This window comes from Sebastes fasciatus, chromosome 10 (assembly GCF_043250625.1).
Source record: "Sebastes fasciatus isolate fSebFas1 chromosome 10, fSebFas1.pri, whole genome shotgun sequence".
In the NCBI taxonomy this organism is placed as follows: Eukaryota; Metazoa; Chordata; class Actinopteri; order Perciformes; family Sebastidae; genus Sebastes; species Sebastes fasciatus.
Genome location: NC_133804.1, coordinates 4,718,766 through 4,743,671, shown reverse-complemented (window position 1 = coordinate 4,743,671; position 24,906 = coordinate 4,718,766). Strand labels below are relative to the sequence as shown.

At 40.6% G+C, this 24,906-nt stretch overlaps 2 protein-coding genes across 2 annotated transcripts; both read left to right on the top strand.

Moving 5' to 3' along the window:
- Nucleotides 1–3,684: 3,684 nt before the first annotated feature.
- LOC141774794 (galactose-specific lectin nattectin-like) lies at nucleotides 3,685–7,773 on the top strand. The gene is made up of 5 exons (XM_074647616.1): nucleotides 3,685–4,054; nucleotides 4,141–4,283; nucleotides 4,941–5,075; nucleotides 6,843–6,963; nucleotides 7,578–7,773. Exons 1-5 carry the CDS (start codon nucleotides 4,030–4,032, stop codon nucleotides 7,643–7,645), a joined length of 492 nt encoding a protein of 163 aa, XP_074503717.1. The 5' UTR covers nucleotides 3,685–4,029; the 3' UTR covers nucleotides 7,646–7,773.
- Nucleotides 7,774–13,548: 5,775 nt separating this feature from the next.
- LOC141774793 (C-type isolectin Sp-CL4-like) lies at nucleotides 13,549–22,935 on the top strand. The gene is made up of 6 exons (XM_074647615.1): nucleotides 13,549–13,609; nucleotides 17,411–17,528; nucleotides 17,615–17,757; nucleotides 19,360–19,491; nucleotides 21,097–21,217; nucleotides 22,775–22,935. The coding sequence occupies exons 2-6, from the start codon at nucleotides 17,459–17,461 to the stop codon at nucleotides 22,840–22,842; spliced, it is 534 nt and encodes a 177-aa protein (XP_074503716.1). The 5' UTR covers nucleotides 13,549–13,609; nucleotides 17,411–17,458; the 3' UTR covers nucleotides 22,843–22,935.
- Nucleotides 22,936–24,906: the final 1,971 nt, after the last annotated feature.

Below are 24,906 nucleotides of genomic sequence, written 5' to 3'. Positions count from 1 at the left end.
ATGCTGATTAAAAGCACGGGAAATAAGTAAAGGATCAGAAATAATTTCATGATTAATTTGTATCTGGTTTAAGGAGCTTTTGTTGGTTTTATTGAGAATACGATTCAATTGATTCCAAAACTGTCTAGGGTTATGGAAATCCGGAGAAAAGCTATCTTTATAGTAGTTGAATTTTGCATTCCTTGTTTTGGTCTTATATAAATTCCTCAAGTATCTGTAGGTTTCCCAATCAGCAGAATCTTTAGAAGAGCGATATTTGGCCCAGGCTTTATCCCTTTGCTTGAAAAGGCTGATAAGATGTGAGCTGATCCAGGGTAAGTGTCTACCTTTGACTCTAATTGTTTTCATGGGAGCATGTTTATTAATTACGTTAGTAACTTCAGAATAAAAGAAGTTCCATGAGTCTTCAACAAAAGGTATTAACTGAAATCTATCCCAGTTAATAGAAATTAGGTCTTGAACAAAACAATCTACATTAATATTTTTGCATTGTCTCAGTCTAATATATTTAGGAGGAGAACTAGGAATTTGAATTTTCCAGACACAAAATATAACAGAGTGATCACTTAAACAATCTGACATAACACCAGATTTAATTATCCTTTCAGGATTAGTGACAAGTATCCAATCCAACAAAGATGAAAACCGATAATCCACTCTAGTAGGTTCGTTAATTAACTGAGTAAGGTTTAAACTACCAAATAAATTTCTATCATTAGAGGAGGAACGATCAAGCCAGTTACTATTGAAGTCACCCAAGATAATCATTTCATTATGCCTCTCAAGAGAATTAATTGTTGACAAAATACACTTAGTAGAGTCAGTCGGAGCAGAGGGAGGCCTATAAATGTTAACAAAAGTTAAATGTTTGTTATCATGAAGAATAATGTTGATAAAAAGACATTCAAAATTAACTGGCTCTACGTTAGGAATAACACACTCAGAGACAAGATTTACAGCCACATATGTGGCCACTCCACCTCCTCGAGAGGCCCTATCAGCTCTATAAAGAACAAAGTTGTCAATTTGAATTTCATTATCAGTGATTTTACTGTGTAACCATGTTTCAGAAATAGTAATAATATCAGGGTTGTAAAGAGCAACCCAGGCTCTGAGGAGATTGATTTTTGAAACAAGGCTCCTAATATTAAGATGAATAACCTTTAAACCTTTAACTGATTCAATTGTAAATATAGAAAAAATAAAAACAACAGGTCAGAAAACTGAGTTGGGAGAGAGAAGGTGATGGGGGTGAGGTGGAGCAGCAAGCATGACAGACAGACACAGACAGACAAACACACACACACACACACACACACACACACACACACACACACAGACACAAATGAAAAACATAAAAGGAAATGAGTGGCAAGTAAACTAAAATAGAGCAAATAGCCACAGGCTCAGACTGCTATATATACATATGTGCACAAAAGGAGGGCCCTGCTTAATCCAAGTCAAAATAAAATAAATAAATAGGCCTATATTATTCAAACAAAAAAAACAAACATGAGGATTATATTCATATGAAAATAAAAATATACATGGCCTCAGATGTTCACAATGAGAGAAAAAAAAGTGTAAGTAACAAAAGAAAGAGGGCCATTTAATTTCATCAAAGGCAGAAGTTAACAAACGTTCAATATTCCATGGTTTACAACAGTGGTTAGTTTGCGACATTGCGTCATTACGACAGTCTACTGGAACTGACGCCACTGGCGTCACAGTTTACGGCAAACATTGACTCACGCCCCATGGCGTTATCACGTAGTAGACTCGCCAAAATAAAGTTTGCAAGTAAAGTTATTGTTTGCAAATGACAGAACAAAGGAAGTAAGCTGAAGTTGCTGAGATAATAAAGTCAATGTTCCAGTCACGTGACGTGATCCAGGAGAAAAGAACTTAACATCAGTCAGGCAAACTAAATGAGGAGGTTGTCAACTGTCAGGATGATCTACTCACAGTACTTTCATGGGGAAGAGGAGAGATCTCGGAAAAAAGTCCCAGCTTCCTCGGGACAGCGGAACAGTTTTGGCTTTCCCTCCACCATCACTCTCAGTGTGCAAGGATATGGCAGAGAGTATTTGATATCAGCGGCACGGTTTCTTTTTGACAGCATCAAACTGCCGGCGTTTATTGATCAAAGCAGCACTGAAGTCGGGATAAATATGGACTCGAGCACCCATATAGGTGAGCTCCTTTCTCTCTCTGGCCAGACGTAAAATCCTCACTTTGTCCTGGAAATGTAAGAACTTGACCAGGATGGGTCTAGGAGCAGATCTAGTGCTGGAGCTGAATGCTGGAGAGCGGTGAGCCCTTTCAATGACCGGCCCAGTGGGAAAGTTCTCCTTGCCAAGAAGTAGTGGGATCAGCTAGTTCAAGAAGACGACTGTGTCTCTTCCTTCACTTTTTTCAGGGACATTAATAAAACGTAGGTTGGATGACCGACTTCTGTTCTCAGCGTCATCAACTTTATCCTTCAGGTAGGCATTTTCATTTTTGAGCGTTTTCACACGTTTTGTCAGGTCATCAATGTTGTCTTCATTAGAACTCACCCTGTGTTCCAGCTCTGAGACTTGCTCACCCAATGAGGATAAAGATCCTTGAATGATAGTAGGACCGGTTTGAATGGTCTCAATTTTAGAGTCAAAATGAGCCATCATTTCAACTTTGATCCCTTGAATGGCGTCCCAAATTGTTTGTAGGGAGACCTCGGCCTGATCCATAGCAAGGAGCTTTTTCTGTGATCTGAGTTTTTTCTACACGTTAAGATACTCGGCAGAAAAGACCAAGCAGCAGAAGAAAAAACAGACTATAATAATTTGAAATAGATGTAGATCAGACGGTGAAAGCAGTTATAATAGACCCAAATTAAGGAGGACTGAGACCTGCTGCAGACGCTCAAGCTATTGCGGCCATCTTGCCATACATGACTTTTTTAATGAGTATCATGTAAGTCCTACACCTTGAGTTTTGAGTCCTAAACAAATGCCCCTTGGAAAACTAAACTGCAAAGCTGAGACGAAGGAGAGGATCACTATGGCAAGCCATTTTAACATTTAATAGTTAAACTGGATATTCACTAGAGATATCTGCAATGTCATTTTACCTAGTCAAAAATCTAATTCAAGATATCCCTAATTCTATTCTGAGTAGTTCGTTAAATGTATAAGCCTCTTAATGTACGCATTCACACATCGGCAAATTTTTTTCTTTTGCCAGCTGTCCTTCCTGCATTTGACAACTGTGTTGCTTTTAGTCTATATTATGTAACTTCTTTGTATTTGTCTAATATTATAGTTTTCTCTTCCTTTGTAAAATGTGCTGCTCTGCTGACAGTAGACTTGTTCATGTTTGTGATCGGTCATATGCTGTAAACACCACTCCTTTCATGTGAACACGCCCATGGCCAGACTGAAAACCCTGGGTTCATTTAACGAGTTGATAACCACCGATCTGGCAATCGGACCGAAAGCCCAGTAGTCCGATAGCCTGTTATTCCGAATACAAACACCCATTGTTCCGAAGTTCCGTTGTTTCAAAAATACATACTCTCCCTGCACCGCCGTCTTAATGCATGGGCTTACCGGGGCTCAAGCCCCCGTGCCTGTCGATGTGAAATAACTCTGTGTGTTTTAGGAGAACAGAACGGCTCTTTAGAGGTTTTAAATTTCAGTTTAAAGGTCTCAACACGTTGAGCTGCTCTCAGATCCTTATCAGGCATAAAAACTAAAAACAATCAGCACTTAACAACTAATGTCATATGGGCCTCTCTCCATCAGAGGGTCAGTAAAATGGATGACTCTTCAAAAATGCGTGGTCACACGACCAATTTTGTCTACAGTTGCCCAGAAACAAGGGGTGGCTCACCTTCCCCGCAGGCTCAAATCACCCCACTCTCCCCTATGTATGGTCCCCTGTGTCACCAGGTGATATTCCAGTTGCAGAGTGCTGTGAGAGTCAGTGAGCCCTGAGCCATGCGGCCTGTGTCCTGTTGTGGTAACTGCCATCCTTCTGGTGGTACTGATGTTCATGTTGGACTCTGCAGCCTGTAAGAACCAAACGGTCACAAAATAATGTTCTACACAGACAACAGGAACACACAACTGACAGCACTTCTTTTTTTCTGTGATACAGGGACTCCTGAAGGAATGTGTAGGCACAAATATCGGTCCGTACCATGTAGAAACCAGATATGCGGTAGAGGCTGGTTCCAGATGGGCAACCGCTGTTTGAAGGCGTTCTACCATAACAAGCAATTGAACTTTCAGGATGCAGAGGTGATCAAAACAAACACAAACACATCAGACTACATACAGTAAAGGTGACCTTACTTTAATGATTTAATGAAAATTGTTTTTAGTGAAATAAAACATCCTTTGCTCTCAAGTACAATCTGAAATATATATTCTGATAGATTCCAGCTATGGAAGGTAATTTTACCAAAAAGGAAAATGGGAAATAAATTCTTATTATTTTGGCAATTTGAAAATGAAAAGTGAAATACATTTTTGGAATAACAGAAAAGCTCATTTGTAAATGCAAAAAGCTTCAATTGAAATGTTTAATGAATCATTAAGTTATGAAGTAATCTTTTTCTTTTTCCTCCCTTTCTCCATTTAACATTTAACATTTAACACTTCTGTCCTGTGTCTCCTCAGTCCCTGTCTTTCACGGTCTCTACCGTTGTATTTGTGTAACTCAGCCGGGCCAACCGTCATGTTTGTCATGTTTGTCATGTTTGTTATATAATAGTTCAGTAGAGTTGAAATCCATTTTGTAAACCAGCTTAACTTGGTTGAACATTTCATTTCCGCTTTAAGGGTGCTCCTGTGTATTCAATTTCCGGGTTGAGCGAGGAAAGATCAAATAAGTTAATTAGGATGCACCCAACTCGTCAATGAAGATCTAATTCTCCTTATTTCTGTTGATGACAGAACACCTGTAGGAGGTACGGTGCCAATCTGGTATCAATCCACAACATTGTGGAGCTGTGTCAAGTGGAATGTATCATGTGGAGGACCAGTAGAGACAAAGCTCATTACTGGATCAGACTCCATAAGACTAATAGAGTAAGTGGTGAATGTTTCTGTTCAGTTTGTGCCTTTAATGTATTTACCAGTCCCTCCAGGAATTTGCGATGTTGCGATCGCAACAATTCTCGCAAATTCAACCAATCCTCGCGATTTTTGTGTGACCTTGCAATTTTGTCCAATCAATGCAACTTTTACGCAAATTTGACGGATCAAAGCAGTCCCCTGCGCCAACTAACATTAAATTACTTCTTTCTTTCTTTCTGGTTGTGAAGATCAGTCATAATCTGTCATCACATTCACTTCTCCCATTGGACTCAATGGACTCTGCCAATAGTCTCCTAAAGGTGCAGGGCAGTGGCCAAACAGAGTGTCAGTGTCACATTTACACACGTGTGCTGCTGCCTCAAGATAATTAACGCCGGCACACAGCGGCACAGACAGTAACGTTACAGCAACATACACAACATGTTGTCGGTGTGGAAGTTCTTCAGCGTGTGTGAAAATGACATAAAGCTTGCAATATAAGCGAGAAAGAACAACCTTAAAACATTTGGAACAACTAACTTAATCACACACTTATTGTAATTCATTCCCATGCATGCTACTCAGAGTATTCACAGTGACCGGCTCGTCTACCGAAAGGACGGCGCTACACAGCTGTGTTAACGGTGGTTCCATTCAGTTACATTATGGTGTGTTCAAGCTCTGCTCGGTGAAAATTAGGTTTCTGTGAGCATTGGTCAAAGGTAAATTATAACACTATCATAATGCATTCAATTGTAATCTCGTAAAATGTAGTTTCTTTCGAGAAACTTTAATAAATCAGTTGTTCGAAGGAGATGTATCGTATAAATACAAAATAAACTCTATATACTTACAAAAATGCACCATCAGTTAAGAAAAGGCCATAATAAAAAAGTGAGTCTTAAAAGGAGATTTAAAGGAAGATACTGTAGATCACAATAACAAAGTAAAAGGATAACATTTTGAATTTCTGACGGTTTACACTGACTTTGGGATGGTTGAAATTATTTTTAAGGACAGTGCCTGGGCGGTGGTGTGAAGAGTTATTGCGGAGCCTTGCTGTTGGTTATAGTTGTTAGACAGAATCAGACAAGAAAATTGCAATCGGTGCATCTCCACTATGAGGTACATGTAAGCTATTGAACAGGCTCAATGTTTTAGGTTTGTAATTGTTATTGACAAATATGAATGTTCTGTGCAATTTAATATTGTATGCTGTTTTGACTGTGAGCTTTGTAGAATATCCCCAGGTGCACTTCTTCATTTACAAATAAAGCATATTTTGTTCAAATTTGTGTAATGCTGAGACTTTTGGTAAGGTTACTTTGAACATTTAAAACAATGTGGTTTTATTCTGACTGGAAAAAAGTTGCCTTTGATTTTGAATGAATTATATATATATATCACAACTATTTTTTTCAATTTTCACTTGCTCCTGCAACATTGCAATATGCATTGCAGTTTTTTAGTAAAGCTGCCACAAAATCAGGCCTTTTAGGCCGCAACTATCCCCCAAAAATGCCTACGAAATCCTGGAGGGACTGGGTAATTTAAGTGTTGGAAAATATGGTTATAGGCTACTGTGTTTTTCATAAGGTTTCAAAGATTTAGTGTCCAGGAGCCAACTCCAATGCAAAGACATGAGAGGCACAAACTGGGGCTATCATAAACCAGATGACTGAGTGAATCTGATGATAATTGGATGGTCGGATGAAAAACACACACCTTATGAATGATAGTAAAGTACCCTCAGGTAATACTTTGGTTTGTTTTTTTCAGTGGAATCCTTACCATTTTACCTGGACCGATGGAAGTGGAAACACCGATGGTTGGACCCATTGGGCTTGGGGCCAGCCCGACTTAAGGTTTTGGGAGGACTGCATTGAGATGAACTACTGGGGTAAGTCAACAAAAAGGCTCAGGAGGAGAGGTTATCATTTAATAGAAATTAATGTAAACTTTTTTACTTCAGACGAGATGAGACAGGATGAACACTTGTATGATGGATTTATGAGGATGATTATTAAAGCTGCAAAAAAAAATAGATGAGTACGAAGGATGAACAGGTGCAACATGTAAAGGTACTAGATGTAACAATTTACATGTATTAATCGCTTTGTATTGCCATTGTGTGAACAGATTGTAATGTAACTTAAAAACGGAGACCTTCCCAGATTTTGTCGGTTGCCTATAACATCCTGTAGACTTAATTTGATGTGAAGGACTCAAGACGGTTCTGCTTCGTACTGTTAGCTGATGAAGTAATTTGCAAATGGCCAGCTGGATAGTATTATGGAGATTGGACGGTACAGATAGTAACGGTGATATTTGATTGTAATTGTACGTCACTGTTTTGACCGATGCCTGGATGATCGCTTGCGCCTACGGAGTGCGATCAACAGGATGCTGACTGCAGTTCACTTAACTTGACAATTACATACACACACCTCATTACCATTAACCTAAAATCCTCACTGACACTGAATCACGTCTTTCCTGTTTTGTGTTTTCCAGGCTGGGGACTCTGGAACAATGAGGACTGTAGAAAGGGGAGGCCCTACGTGTGCTCTATGAAAGCCTAGTAGTTCACAGAGAACATGAAGAGCTGTAGTTGGACCAGTGCTTCAACTGTAACCGCTGCAAGCTTTTACATTTACAGCAATAAATATTCAGCATCACAAAACAAGTTGATGGTTCTTCTTTCTTTTTTTTCTCCCTTATCCATCTGTCCTAATGTCATGACGTCAATAGAAAACACAATGCTTCATAATTTCGCCGTCAAGACAGACTGAAGGCTGAGAAACCAGAGGTAACAAAACACACTGATGAACCAGGACAAAATAAAGCAGGAGTATTAATGAAAAATATACAGAGGATATAGTTTGTAATGAGATTGTGTGATGTATCAGTCCAGTTGCACACAGCAGTTCGGGAAATAGTCACGAAATTTAATGTATTGATTCGTGTACATCGACACAAATTTCACATTTCTTTTTCTGATGGTCAGCACAAAATCAATTCCTGTGTAATCCACATAATTGTGAACCGGGAAGTATAAAGAGCCGTGTAAGGAGGCGGAGGCGGTCAGGATGGATGGGTGGGTAAAAAAAAAGGACTTTTGTCCAGGAGAACGGTGTTTGTGTCCCTTGTGAAACGACAAGTCAAAGATGATTTATTTGTCACGTAACTTTCATACCACAATTTTCTTAAGCCTAACTAGTTTGTTGCCTAAGCCTAAGCAAGTCGATCTATTCCTAAACCTATTTATTTATTTATTTTTTTAAGGCTGGAGCGGAAATTGACACGTGTTTCATGTTGCTGGACATTCGTAGGAAAACGTACAAAAAACGTTGTTGAAAGTTGTACTGAGGGAAGGGAAATTTGTATCAATGTACACAATTCAAATAGATTACATTTCGTGACTATTTCACAAACTGCCGTGAGAATGTGTTGGATGTATACAGTAGCCCTGTTTCTATTTAGGAGTGATAACAACTAAACAAAGTTACAGACATTCTGACTTGATATAAGCCAGGTTTCCATCTAACGTAGTCGGGGGTATATAGCGCTCCACGTGTCCGTCCTTCCGTCCGTCCGTCCTAGTTTCCGGAGCAGAACTTGTAAACTATTTACTTAGGTACTTCAAATTTGGTATGATGGTTGACAATATGGTTTAGTTGTGCCTTTTGGGGGTTAGAAGTCCAGGGTGCCCAAAAATGTTGAAATGTTGGCCAAAAAAAAAAAATGTCGACTTCAATTTCGTTTCCGGAGTACAACTCGTAAACTATTTAACTTAGGAACTTCAAATGTGGTATGATGGTTAACAGTGTGGTCTAGTTGTGCCTTTTGGGGGTTAGAGGTCCAGGATGCCCAACATTTTTGATAATAACAAGCTAGATTGTGCTCAATAAACTAGTGCCATTAGTTCCAAAAAGGGAAAAACCTTTGGTCCTACTTTAGTAGGGGTCAAGCAGTGAGTGGGGTTATGTGAGCCATGCTCACTTTTGCCTTGTTACCAATGTGTGAACAGTTGTAACCTAAAAAATTAGACCTTCCGCGACCTTCTGGGTTTCCTCTATCAGCCTGTAAACTGCTTCTAATGTGAAAAATACAAGACGTTTTTTTCCGGGATAATCCAACGGATGTGATGTCATGTGCACTTGCAAGTGCCTCTTCAGCTCCACTCTAGGGTTTACAGTGATCAACGATAACTAACGTTCAGTTAGAAATGGAGTCCGCTTCCAAACAGAAGCACATTGCTACTTATTATGCAGAATGATGTCATCGGACCTTCCTGGTGCAACTACTGTTGGACCTTGGGTCTGATATTTAATCTAACAAACTTTCTTGGTTGGCATCATGTAGCGTTCCATGCAGCAGTGGTATTAGTGAGGGCTATACTCAATATTACTCAATAATATAACATCCTTAATATTACTTTAGGTCCTCTGGCTACGGACTTTTTGAAAGCCCTTCCCTTGGATCTCTTCACATCAGTCAGGCAGTCAGTCATTAAGACAGACAGATCTCAGTCAGATATACAGCTGATGGCATGTTGTGAGGGAGTAAAAATTACCGCCGCCAAATTTTATTTCGACTTTTCCCCCTAGAGCCTAGGGGGCTATTTTACATCGACGGGCACGGGAGCTTGAGCCCCGGTATACACATGCATTAAGACGGCGGTGCAGGGAGAGTGTGTATTTTTGGCACAACGGGACTTCGGTACAATGGGTGTTTGTATTCGGAATAACAGGCTGTTGGACTACTGGGCTTTCGGTCCAATGGCCAGTCTACTGGTGGTTATCAACTCGGTAAATCAACCCAGTGTTTATCAATCTGGCTATGAGGGTGTTCGCATGAAAGGAGTGGTGTTTACCACGTATGACCGATCACAAACATGGACAAGTCTACTGTCACCCATTGTTCCGAAGTCCCATTGTTTAAAAAATACACACTCTCTCTGCACCGCCGTCTTAATGCATGGGCTTACCGAGGCTCACGCCCCCGTGCCCGTCGATGTAAAATAGCCCACTAACACTTCTCCCTGTGAATTTTATTTTATTAAGCTCATGCATTAAGACGGCGGTGCAGGGAGAGTGTGTATGGTTTGAACAATGGCACTTCTGAACAATGGGTGATTGTATTCGGAATAACGGCCTGTTGGACTAATGGGCTTTTGATCCAATGGTGCATTTTTCGGACTGCTGGGCTGTCGGAACAATAATAATAAGGAAATAATGTTCTTATTCGGGTCATAAATAAATGTTGATTAGAGCAATTGCAAACTGCAAACATTCTGTGAGAGTAACGTTGGCAGCGTAAAGTTCGGGGTGGCTGTGGTTCAGAGGTAGAGTGGGTCGTCCACCAATCGGAAGGTTTGTGTTTCAATTCCCAGCTCCTCCAGTCCACATGTCGAAGTGTCCTTGGTCCCCAAATTGCTCCCGAAGGCTGTGCCATCGGTGTGATGGGCAGTTTGGCACCTTGCATGGCAGCTTCTGCCATCAGTGTATGAATGTGTGTATGAATGGGTGAATGCTGACATATAGTGTAAAGCATTATTAAGTGGTCGGAAGACAACAAAAGCGCTATATAAAAGTCCATTATCGTAAAATAAACACAAAAGAAAAATGATGTAACCAAACAGAAAACGCATGGTTGAATTTGTCCGTCATTGAATTTGGGCTTCAATATAAGTGAATGGCACCTAAAATAAAAATGATTTGCACTCTGGACTAGTTAATTCTGATCCAATTCAGGTATCGTTTTTGGAATTCAATTTAAAATATATCACTTTCTCTCAATCACAACCCGGCTCAAGTTTGGACTGAATTTGGTGATCACACGAGCTGTAGGTTTGTTTTAATCAACTACTAAAGAAATTAAACTAAAAACCAAAAAGGTGATGAGAAAGACAAAGATCAGGGAGTCCGTCCAGGTGAGCCGACAAGCTGACTCCACCCTCCAGCCACCTGCAAGGAGAGGACAAGGAGTTGTGTTACTGTTTCAAACTGTTGAACGGTCATTATTATTCACTTTGTCTTCTAATAGTGATTCAGAGCTGCTGAAGACAAAAACAAGTTCAAAATGCAAATCTCTTCTGTTTGCTGTGAAAGCACTTAAGGGTAGGGAGGATACCTGAAGAACATAAAGAAAACAGAAAGATCACCAAACTATTCTAATAAGTCGTGGGGATCAAAGTGCTGCTGTGTTTTATATGGAGGGTGTGACTGTGTGTTTTACTGCCCTACTGCCAATAATGTGAAACTGTTAGTGCCACACTCCCAGTTTCAGCACAGCAGTCCATGTAATGTCAAACTGACATCCACTGCCCATGACAGTCCAGACAATTTCAGACATTGTGACTTGACATAAGCCAGCAGGTTTCCATCTAAATGTCGATCAAATATTTTGTATTACCAATGTGTGAACAGTAACCTAAAAAATGAGACCTTCCGCGATGCCGTAACTTTTTCTCCCAGAGCCTAGTGGGTTATTTCACATCGACAGGCACGGGGGCTTGAGTCCCGGTAAACCCATGTGTAGCCGGAACGGTCTGCAGGTCCCGACCACACTGCTTTGTGTTCTGGTGCACATCAGACGCTGGACACTGGCATGTCTTGTTGAACTCAGGTTTATTCCTGTTTTGAGCCCAGAGAGAGCAAAATGCTGTCATATGGTTTTTATCCTCATAGAAACACACCTCTCGCAGTCAGGTTCAGTGCAGACTCATTATAAACTTGCAAATAACTCAAAACATGTAAATCAAACAAGACACAATCAAATATAAATGAGTGTGTCATTACTTTGTGTCTCCAATTACATGACATTCAATTATATTATTAATAACAATTGGCTTTAGGCTTAGCCTACATCGCCATGACATGTGAAATAAATCATATGAATGTGTGTTTGTCACTAAATGACACACACACAAAACAAAATACATATTCAATGAAAAAAAGATTTTACAGACTCCATGGCTGTCATGAAAATTACACTGTACCACAATCACCTCACACAATAAACTTTAAATGAATCCTATATTTACTGAACACGGTAATGGGAGTACAACACATACACACATACCTGTTTTGAGCCCAGAGAGAGCAAAATGCTGTCATATGTTTTTTATCCTCATAGAAACACCTCTAACATGAGAAAAGGACAAGCTTAAATGTGTATCCCACGGGAAGATAAAACGGCGACACCAACACACACACATGTTTAGCTAGTTAGCTTAGCCTCTCAAAACTCACTTTACAGGTAAAATGCACGACAGAAAATTACCCAGTTCGTCTGTCCTAATGATACTAAGAAAGAATAAACTGCTCTGTGCAATTAAATCAACATTAAAACATTAGAATTCACACTTTACATCGCGCCACTTTAGATACATACCTCTCGCTGTCAGATTCAGTGCAGACTGACGAGACGCAGTACGTCTGCTAACAACCACTAGAGGGCGCTGTAGCACAAACTAAAACAGTACTCCCAATACCAAGGATAAACTTAGGAACAACACTACAAGTGAGGGATTTTGGTGAAATTAATACATATTGCAATAGAACACATACCATAAGAAATAAAAATTACAAATATTATTTACGGTCACTTCTTCTATCTGTTACACATGCATTAAGACGGCGGTGCAGGGAGAATATGTATTTTTGAAACAACGGAACTTCGGAACAATGGGTGTTTGTATTCGGAATAACAGGCTATCGGACTAATGGGCTTTCGGTCCGATTGCCAGACCCCTGGTGGTTATCAACTCGTTAAATCAACCCAGGGTTTTTCAGTCTGGCCATGGGCGTGTTCACATGAAAGGAGTGGTGTTTACAGCATATGACCGATCACAAACATGAACAAGTCATGTTCAGCAGAGCAGCACATTTTACAAAGGAAAAGAAAACTATAATGTTAGACAAATACAAAGAAGTTACATAATCCAGACTAAAAGCAACACAGTTGTCAAATGCAGGAAGGACAGCTGGCAAAAGAAAAAAATTGCCGATGTGTGAATGCGAACATTAACAGACTTATAAATTCATCGAACTACTCAAAAGTCAGATATATTCATCTAGATGTGGCAGTGCTATATATACAGTATATAATTTACAGAACAGAATAAATGAACAGATTATACTTCATAGCTGTGTACCCGACTCTGACGGTGTGAATGAGACTTTGGAGCAAGTTAAAAAATTAAATAAAAAAACATAACTATGACTGTAACAGCATAAATTACCATGGTAATATACCCTGGTAAGAAGTGAACCACCATCGTAAGACTGAAAACCCAAGGTCAAACCTGAAGTTACCCCAAATCCTACTTTGTGGTACAGGCCGCAGGCCTCATGTGTCCCAATGTTACCTTGTGTTTGGCACTTCACTTTTCTCTCTCTGTTCTGTGTTTGATTATCATATTTATTTATGTAATGTAATGTAATATATTCAGGGCATCAGATCTGGATATTTAAAGTTGACAACGATCAGACTGACATTCAGACAGACGAGCAACGTGCAACAACACTGACACACCTGAGGTGAGTTCTCTTTAACTATGTGTGTTTTAGGAGAACAGAACGGCTCTTTAGAGGTTTTAGATTTCAGTTTAAAGGTCTCAACACTTTGAACTGCTCTCAGATCCTTATCAGGCATAAAAACTCAACAACTAAAAGATTCTAGAGGACCTAATGGGACTTCCTGGTTCAGACATTAAAAACATGTCAGACAAACAGGCTGCTGTAAGACAAGGAAGTAAAATCATTTTAAAATCAATAGAAAAACTGACAGATAATTAATGTAATGACTTTAAAATAGGTGTGTTCCCTCCATCTAGTCTGAGTCATCAATTGGGCAGCAGTGTTCTGAATCAACTTTAACTGTTTAATGACTTTGAGCGAAGAGCATTCCCATAGTCAAACCTTCATTTCGTAAGTTGGTAAATGATCGTGCAATGATGGTCCATAGACAAATTAGCGGATGAAACGTCTTAGAGAGGGTTTTGGATATATATTTGCCTATTCGTTAAACATATCTGCTTATTATGCTAGAAGGCTGCTGTGTCCAATAAAATACACATAGACTAATGCACAATTAGATATCTAATAGCCATGACTTTTTATTTTTTTTTAATCTATTTTATCATTATGCAAAAATAAAAATTTAAAAACTTTTATTGAGTGTGGAGTTTGCATGTTCTCCCCGTGTTTGCGTGGGTTTTCTCCGGGTTCTCAGGCTTCCTCCCACAGTCCAAAGACATGCAGGTTAGGTTCATTGTTGACTCTAAATTGCCCGTAGGTGTGAATGTAAGTGTGAATGGTTGTCTGTCTCTATTAGTGGTAGAACGGTTCGAACCGTTCGGTTCAGGAAAACTGTACGCCGGCACTGTTCAAGTGAAGTCGGGTTTATGTGTGGACACTTACGACGGCATCACCCGAATGTGTCAATTAGCGGAGCGAAACAAAAGCAGACTGGACGAAGAGTCTGTTACTGTCATGTTCACGACCTTTAGTCTAGAAGTTCCTTTTGTTTCCTATGTTTCCCTGTCCTCTTGTCTCTTGTGTGTTTTCCCCTGGTTTGTCTAGTTTGTCAGTGTGTCGGGAGGTGTGGTCTTCCTCCTCCTCCTCCTCTGGGCGGGCTCGGCTGGAGCAGCTGCTATCAATCATCAATCAAACCTGCAGTATATCTACCCCGGTCTTCCTGCCACTCATCGCCAGATCGTTCCGTCACCCACAGTGGTAGTTAACTTAATCAGGCTCCCTAGTGTTTTTGCTCTTGTTTTGCTGTTGCTCTCGTGTTTTGGATTTGTTTGGACTTACCTCGTTTTTTGCTCTGTGCTCAGGTCTGTCCATCTGCCAGCTGTGGCTGCTCCCTTCCTGCCTGCTCACTCCTGCTCTCTGCTCCTGGATCAACCTGGAACCCTTTTTGTTAAAATAAATATTCTTTTGTTCTACCTTTAAAGACGTCTCGTTGTGTGCTGCATTTTGAGTCCACGTTTTGTTACCCAGAACATAACAGTTACCCCACAGCATTCAGACAGCCTCCCACTGCAGATTCACACTGTGTCAAAGTTATATCTAATGCTATAAGAGTGATTATCACTGCATATACGACCACACTCGATCATAGATACAAAGCTATGTTTTTTAGCATAGTTCTGGTTGAGCTTATACTTCAATGTATGGCCTTAGTTTATAATTACATCATATTTATATGAAAATATTAAAGCTGCAGTTTTTGTTTGCACTAATTACTGTAGAATACCTATTCTTTTAATTAAGATTTGTCAATGAAGAAGTGTTTATGTTCTTAATGTAACCCATACTTTTGTTAAGGCAAACATTTGTTAACTTATTTTTGCCAAATAAATGAAAAGTATGTTGAAATCAGAAATTGACCTCCTTGCTGTAGCATAAATGTACCGAATAGAACCGAAAACCGTGACCCCAAAACCGTGATACGAACCAAACTGAATTTTGTGAACCGTTCCACCCCTAGTCTCTGTGTTAGCCCTGCGATAGTCTGGCAACCTGTCCAGCAGAGGTGGGAGTAAGTCACACGTGCAAGTCATGAGCAAGTCTCAAGTCTTAACCTTCAAATTTCAAGCAAGTCCCAAGTCACTGTGGCGAGAATCAAGCAAGTCAAGTCAAGTCACTGCTCAGGTGAAGCAAGTCACAAGTCAAGTCATACAAAATTCTGATGATCTACCCCAGTTTCCACATTTAAAATCAGTTAAAAGACAGTGGTCATGAAAGATAATTATAGGCATACTTTACAGGGCTCATGGTGAGTCAAATTAAAATGGTCACCATGGCAAATAAAAAAAAAAGTTGCAATCGAAGTGTCCCTTGAAAATATTGAGTTATGGATAAATAAATATTGTTAACATAATCTGTATTCTTTATTCCTTCTCTCTTCCTTTTATTTCGATCCGGAGGCTGCTTTAATAAAAATAATAATAATAATTATAATAACACTATAATAATAATAAAAATAGGAAATGTTATGGGAATATCACATATTCAAATGGAAAGTTTACAAACCTCCTCTGATTATTAATTGTTCATCGGTAGGCTATAAACTATCCCTTAGCTATAAAACAACAAAGGCATACAATTCACGGCTATCAGAAACTTTTAGAACATTTTTTAACAACGAACATGATCATCGGAAAATAATGCATCGTAATTATGAATGAAGCAATCTCTGCCGTGATATAAATCAACACCTGGGCTGTAATCCCATTTGTCTGGTGCCCTGCTGTGGCTAATCTACCTAACGGCTGGTTACCATATCAAAAACTATAGATTACTTTACATAACGTCAGCTAACGGGCTCAGAGTTAATTTAGTTAGGGTATCATCACAGTTTAGCTAATTTACTAACGTTAATCTGTTACTAACCTCAATCATATATGCATAATAAGCTCCAGTCCATTATAAATCTAGCATAACGTTAATGTGCCCATAGTTTAACTGGGTATATGGCCCCGAATCAGTCCCCCGATTGTCTTTTACGTTAACGATATGTCTTCTCAATAAAATGCATAATAAATTTGAATCCAAGTCTAACGTAGCTTAAACTTAACATTAGCTTTCTAGCTAACATTTAACCAGCCAATAACTTAGCTAAAAGGACACATTCACTTACCTTTCTTTGTGGGTTTTGAGGTGACGGATGAAGTTGGATGTTGTCAAAGAACTCCCCCACATCGTGTCTAAAACGGCTAAAGTGGCTCTTCCAAGAGAGGTTCCTTCAGAAGTGTGCCATGACAGATGGTGATAAAATGTGAACCAATCACGTCCTTAAACTATGTGATCATATTTTTATTTATCCTTTATTGAACCATTGCAGTTTACATTGATATTTACATAACAAGTTGAAGCTATAATCTAATTATATATTATTATAAATGGGTCAATTTACCCCAGGCCTTTTGGCTCAAATTACCCCAGCCCCGCCATTTTAACAAACTTGTATCATCCAGCAGTGTAGAGCTAACGTCATGCTAACGGTATAGCCTCATATCGTTACTTCCTAAATCACTAACGTGTGATATTTTTTTCAAACTTGTTTGTAATTGTTGAAACACAAGAATCATGAGTCCTTGAACATAAAAATATCACTTTGAAAAAAAAGATGCTTCTTGAACCTAAATGTACTTACCACTTGTCATATGGGCCTCTCTCCATCAGAGGGTCAGTAAAATGGATGACTCTTCAAAAATGTGTGGTCATTCGACCAATTTTGTCTACGGTTGCCCAGAAACAAGGGGTGGCTCACCTTCACTGCAGGCTCATATCACCCCACTCTCCCCTATGTATGGTCCCCTGTGTCACCAGGTGATATTCCAGTTGCAGAGTGCTGTGAGAGTCAGTGAGCCCTGAGCCATGCGTCCTGTTGTGGTGACTGCCATCCTTCTTCTGGTGGTGCTGATGTTCATCTCGGACTCTGCAGCCTGTAAGAACCAAACGGTCACAAAACAATGTTCTACACAGACAACAGGAACACACAACTGACAGCACTTCTTTTTTTCTGTGATACAGGGAATCCTGAACAAATGTGTCGGGAGAAATATCATTCCGTACCATGTAGAAACCAGATACGTGGTAAAGGATGGTTCCAGATGGGTGACCGCTGTTTGAAGGCGTTCTACCATAACAAGCATCCGAACTTTCAGGATGCAGAGGTGATCAAAACAAACACAAACACATCAGACTACATACAGTAAAGGTGACCTTACTTTAATGATGATGATAGGAATGTCATTTTACCAAAAAGGAAAATGGCAAATAAATTCTTATTATTTTTGGCAATTTGAAAATGAAAAGTGAAATTTATTTTTGGAATTACAGAAAAGCTCATTTGTAAATGCTTCAATGCAAAAGCTTCAATTGAAATGTGTAATGAATCATTAAATTATGAAGTAATCTTTTTCTTTTTCTTCCCTTTCTCCATTTGACATTTAACATTTTTTAAAGTGGAAATGAAACATTCAACCAAGTTAAGCTGGTTTACTAAATGGATTTCCACTCTACCGAACTATTTTATAAGAAACATGTTGTTTTCATCTTTCGTGGCAAGAGCGTCACCATGTTGCAGTACTCACATTTAGCATGTGACGTCACGAGGTTGGTGGCTTGGCTGAGTTACACAGATACAATGGAAGAGACCGTGAAAGACGGAGACTGAGGAAACACAGGACAGAAGAAAACAAAAGGGGGGGGGGGACTATTGTATTGCTCCTTGATGTAAAGATGAGATTTACAATGTTAAAACCAAGGACAAAACAGTAAATTTCATAAACTGCAGCTGAAACAGAGATCAGTAAGTTACTGCAGCGCTGGCTAGCTAGCTAGCAGCTCAACATTAGCAAACCAAAACTAACTTCACAAAGTCAAACTCATCTCCAAAGCAAATACTAGAGACATTATCAGCCTAATGTTACCTGTGCTTTCCTTTAACTAACTAAATAACTGACTCACTCACTCACTCTGTAATACTCCCAAGCCAATGGACACACGGACACCACGGTGCGACGGCTGGGCCTCCCTCGTCCACACCACTCGGTTGGTTAATTAGTTTGTTAGTTGAGGGAGAGCACATGTAACATTTGGTGTTTATTTTCTTAGCGACCCTGTCTCTGAACAGTCTGAATGAGACAGCAGAGGATGAGAAACAGATGATCAGAGAGGGGAGAGAACGGGAGATGGAGAGACAGTCAGCTGCAGAAGGACTCTGCCTGTCGGAGGGCTCTTTCAGTGCCACTAGCCAGCGCTGCAGTAACTTACTGATCTCTCGTTTCAGTGGCAGTTTATGACATGGACAGTTTTGTCCTTGGTTTTAACATCGTAAAACTCATCTTTACATCCAGGAGCAATACAGTAGTGCCCCCCACCCCTTTATGTTTTCTTCTGTCCTGTGTCTCCTCAGTCTCCGTCTTTCACGGCCTCTACCGTTGTATTTGTGTAACTCAGCCGGGCCAACCATTCTAATGATGTGACAGCAACATGTACTGCAACATGACAGCGCTCTTGCCACGAAAGATAAAACTGAGCTCCTTTTTTCTTTTAAATGCTTACATTTGTCATTTTTTTTATATAATAGTTCGGTAGAGTGGAAATCCATTTAGCAAACCAGCTTAACTTGGTTGAACATTTCATTTCCACTTTGAGGGGTGCTCCTGTGTATTCAATTTCCGGGGTTGAGCGAGGAAAGATCAAATAAGGGAATGAGGATGCACCCAACTCGTCAATGAAGATCTAATTCTCCTTATTTCTGTTGATGACAGAACATCTGTAGGAAGTACGGCGGCAATCTGGTATCAATCCACAACATTGTGGAGCTGTGTCAAGTGGAATGTATCATGTGGAGGACCAGTAGAGACAAAGCTCATTACTGGATCGGACTCCATAAGACTCCGGTAAGCAGTGAATGTTTCTGTTCTGTTTGTGCCTTTAATGTATTTACCTGTCCCTCCAGGAATTTGAATTATTATTATTATTATATATATATATATATATATATATATATATATATATAAGGAGGAGATAGAAGCCACACATATCAAGACAAGAAAGCTCCTTACCATGCATGGAGGTTTTCACCCCAAGTCCAGCAACCTAAGGCTATACACTAAGCGGAAAGAGGGAGGCCGAGGACTAGCGAGCGTCAGAGCCCCTGTCCAAGATGAAACATCGAAAATCCAGGAGTACGTCGAGAAGATGGCCCCAAATGATGAGCTACTAAGTGAATACCTCAGACAGCAGAAACCTGATGACAGTGAAGAGGAAGAGAAGAAAAAACAACATGGAAGGACAAGCCCCTACATGGCATGTACCACCGTCAGATAGAGGAAGTGTCTGATATCAAGAAGACCTACCAATGGCTGGAAAACGCAGGACTGACAGACAGCACGGAAGCACTAATCATGGCAGCACAAGGGCCATAGAGGCCAAGATCTACCATAGTAGATCAGACCCATGGTGCAGGCTGTGCAAAGATGCCCCTGAGACTGTCCAGCACATAGTAGCAGGCTGTAAGATGCAAGCTGGATCAGCGTACATGGAGAGACACAACCAAGTGGCTGGGATAGTGTACAGGAACATCTGTACCCAGTATGGACTAGAAGTACCCAAATCCCAATGGGACTTGGGGCTAACAGGGCTAAGGTCCTGTGGGTCTTCAGATTCAAGACTAACAAGCAGCTGCTGGCTAACTAACCGGACATAGTGGTGGTTGACAAACAGCAGAAGAGGGCAGTGGTGATAGATGTGGTGATACCAGCCGACAGCAACATCAGGAAGAAGGAACATGAAAAGGTTGAGAGGTATCAAGGGTTGAAAGAACAGCTGGAAGAAATGTGGAAGGTCAAAGCCGACGTGGTTCCTGTGGTAGTAGGAGCACTCGGGGCTGTGACCCCCAAACTGGGAGAGTGGCTCCAGCAGATTCCAGGAACAACATCTGAAGCCTCAGTCCAGAAGAGCGCAGACCTAGGAACAGCTAAGATACTGCACAGAACCCTCAAACTCCCAGGCCTCTGGTAGAGGACCCAAGCTTGAGGAAGACACAGATACCACCCCACGAGGATGAGAGGGAGATTTTATATGTATATATATAGATATACATATCTATATATATATATTTATATATATATAGATATATATATAAAAATAACAAGTATTTTTTTAAATTTTCATTTGCTCCTGCAATTGTATTGCAAAAAAAAACACCTAAAAACATTGCAATATGCATTGCAGTTCTTTAGAAAAGCAGCCGCAAAATCGGACATTTTAGGCCGCAACAATCCCCCAAAAATGCCTACGAAATCCTGGAGGGACTGAAAATTAAAAATTTTGTGTCCAGGAGCCAACTCTAATGCAGAGACATGAGAGGCACAAACTGGGGCTATCATAAACCAAATTCATAAAGTGAATCTGATGATAATTGGATGGTTGGATGAAAAACACAGACCTTATGAATGATAGTAAAGTACCCTCAGGTAATCCTTTTTTTTTTTTTTTTTAAGGAACGTCGTCTCCATTATACTTGGACCGATGGAAGTGGAAACACCGATGGTTGGACCCATTGGGCTTGGGGCCAGCCCGACATTATGGCTAGGGAGCATTGCATTGAGATGAACTACTGGGGTAAGTAAACAAAAAGGCTCAGGAGGAGAGGTTATAATTTAATAGAAATTAATGTTATCTTATCTACCTCAGACGAGATGAGAAAGGATGAACACTTTTATGATGGATTTATGAGGATGATAATTAAAGCAGCACAAAAAAATAGATGAGTACGAAGGATGAACAGGCGCAACATTTAAAGCAAATTACACAGTCAATGAATTTTACTGAATGGGGGCTTTGCATAATGTTTATCCTGTATGTCATACCGGCACCTACGGGTACTTCGCAAAAAGTCAAGGCCACCCCCTTTTGGGGGAACGAAAACTGAAGATCCCATAGACTTCAATGCAGTTTGACGTATGTTTGAATTGTAATTTTGACCCACACTAACAGACTCCATTCATGAACAACAAGAGTCCCGACTAAAAAAAACAGAAATCTCCCAAAATCTCTTGCGCTCAAACGTGCTTTTAGTATCAACAAACATGGCGGACGACGGGCAGGAAGAATTAGCTATGTTAGTTTTTGCACTACTTTGTACTGAAGATTCATGAAGAAAAAAGAAAAATAATGAATGAAGTCATGAGACATTAAATAAACACTCGCATTGTTGCCACAAATTAACAAGTTGGTGCTCCACTTCTGAGGTCGGGTTCACAGGAAGGATGAGGCATATCAGGCAGCACATCTAATGCCATGATCAGACTACACGATATTTTTGTCTTTGACGATGGTCACCATGTCACATCTAATGATCACAGCGCCATAAACTCTTGCAGTGTCTTGGTCGAGTGTCTGGCAAGACTACACGTATGACCACGACCAATAACAGCACGTCGTATTCCATGATCATACGCGAGTTCAGACATCATCTGGGAGGCGGTTGAAGCAGCTGTCAATCATGGCGACAGAAGCGTTGTGTGTGATGCTGGCGGTCAGTGCTTCCGCCATTTCTCGCCAACATTTGTCTTTTTTGACTCTGTCATGGTACTCCCTCGACGAAACGTCAAATAGGCAGGGGTACAGTTGGCACAACTCAAGGAATTTTTCGTCAGTTTCGTTGGCCCACCTGACAGCAGCAGCAAACTCGGCATCCCTCCACCTTTTCACCATGTTTGTTTATTACCAAGTGACCTGGAGAGAGCACCTGATTGGTCGATGCAAAGGAACACGTCGTCAGAGATGTCACACTAGGCCTGTCTAGACGAAAAATTTGGACAGGCTAGACTTTTCCTTGGGGTGTCGTGGGGCGTCCCAGACGTGGTGTCGGTTGTCGTGTACTATGACACACTACACGAGATAAGAGGATCGATTTTCGCACACGACACCGAATTATCGTTCCCGATCCCCTACGACAGCTGCGTCGGGCTATAATCAGGCTGATATCGTGTAGTCTGATCCCGGCATGAGAGTAGCGCACAGTATTATAGTACAAAACAGTGAGCATAGACAGATAATTCATAGCAAGTTAACACTGTGTAAAGAAAACATGACAATTACACACACACCTCAATACCATTAACCTAAAATCCTCACTGACACTGAATCACGTCTTTCCCGTTTTGTGTTTTTCAGACTGGGGACTCTGGAACAATGTGGACTGTATGAAGGGGAGGCCCTACGTTTGCGCTATGAAAGCCTAGTAGTTCACAGAGAACATGAAGAGCTGCAGTCGGACCAGTCTGCTTCAACTGTAACCGCTGCAAGCTTTTACATTTACAGCAATAAATATTCAGTATCACAAAACAAGTTGATGGTTCTTCTTTCTTCTTCTTCTTTTTTGTAATCCATCTGTCCTAATGTCTAGAAAACACAATGCTTCATAATTTCACCGTCAAGACAGACTGAAGGCTGAGAAACCAGAGGAAACAGAACACAAAATAAAGCAGGAGTATCCAAATCCTGCTTTGTAGTACAGGCCTATGGCGTATGTGCTGCAGCCCAGAGACCAGAGGTTATCTTCCACTTCGTCCCTGTCCCCCATCGGTGACCCGTGTACATTTGATCACATTAATCTTCCATTCAAGGAAATTGCCCGTCATTCTGACCCCCAGAAAAGGACATAATGTCACAGTTCCGATGCGGGTCATACATAAATATTGATTAGAGGGATCACAAACAGTCTGTGAGTGTAACGTTGTCAGTGTAACATTTGGGGCAGCTGTGGCTAAGAGGTAGAGGGGGTCGTCCACAAATCGGAAGGTCGGCGGTTCGATTCACAGCTACTCCAGTCCAAGTGTTCTTAATGAATCCTAATCAGCACAAAAACAAAAGGGTTTTGCGCCCCTTAGGGGCTTGAACCTCTAACAAGTAATATAATTGGCTGTGAATATGAAGACTAGCCTTCACCAAATACTGTACCAGTACCAGTATCCAAGTGAAGTAACGATAAGCAAAACACATTTTTGAGTGGACAGGGGATGGGCAATATTCTTAATGACTTAAGTGGTAAAAATCGATGCCAGGGCAGAGTCAGAGAGTGGATTACGTCCATTAAAGTCAATACAAACCATGTAAAATCACATGATTTCTTCCTCAACCACAACTGTGGTGCTTGTCAGCAATACCAGGTTACATGAAACAGGGATCTTGAAATCCTATTATCTGTTGAGTCACTATCGTGTAAATCAAAGTCTGATGTTTTTACAGGTTTACTGCAAATGAAGTGATGAAGCTGTACAGTGGTTATATGACCAAGCATGATATTTTGCATCGTGCTCATATTGCGTGTGTGTGTGAAAGAGAGAAAGAGCTTTAGCGCAGGTGTTGACCGGCAACTGAAGAAGACATAGTGCTATTGTAATTAAGAACTGGGCGCCTATTTAAATCACATACCTTTTCAGTACTATCATAAATCGTGGTGTGTATTACACTGGAGGCCCATTCACACTGTGGCAGATTGAAAAAATTTATTGTACATCTTAAGGATTGATCGCCAGATATCTCATCAACAATTCCTTATTAATGAGCAAGTATTGTACACAAGTTGAAGTGAGAGATGAATTGTTGTGTCGCACACACGCACGCACGCACACACACACACACACACACACAACTTGTGTGATGGGTACTCAAGTCAAGTGTCAACACTTAAGATTAAAGCCCCCCTCCAGCCAGTTTTACTTCCTGTTTTTTTGGTTAACGTTCTTTCTCAAACAGAGAATGGGGGTGTGGTTAATAGTCAGACATAATTGATTACCATGGCAACCAGATTGCATAATTTTTCAACCCAGTTTACATGTAACCAGTTTACATGAATTTACTGTTTATCAGACCACAAATGGGACAAGAATCAGCGCAAAACACAGACTCTCTCTTCTTTGGACGTCGGGCTGCTGCTGCTTCACCGAGGAGCCGCACCGGAGGACGGATAGACATGTTGCGGAGGTCCGCTGTTTGAAATGCAGTTTTGGCGGTGCACCGTCCACCAGCACCGGCCGCTCTCGCCTCAGCTCCAGCACCGCACCAAACTGTGATTTGTTTATTTCTATAACGGGACTTTTCTCTTGTTTTCTCTCGGACCAAAAGTTGTGCGCTCCCGTCGTTCGGACATGTCAGAGGCCCGCAAACCTCCAGTATCGGCCGCTTCCCATTAATTTATCTCCGGCAGGAGGAGACGGTAAAGGAGAGAGCAACCGAGACAGACAGTCAGTGTGTTGTTTTAATTCTGCCGGTGGGATTTTGTGTAATTCCCTGTTTTTATTGCA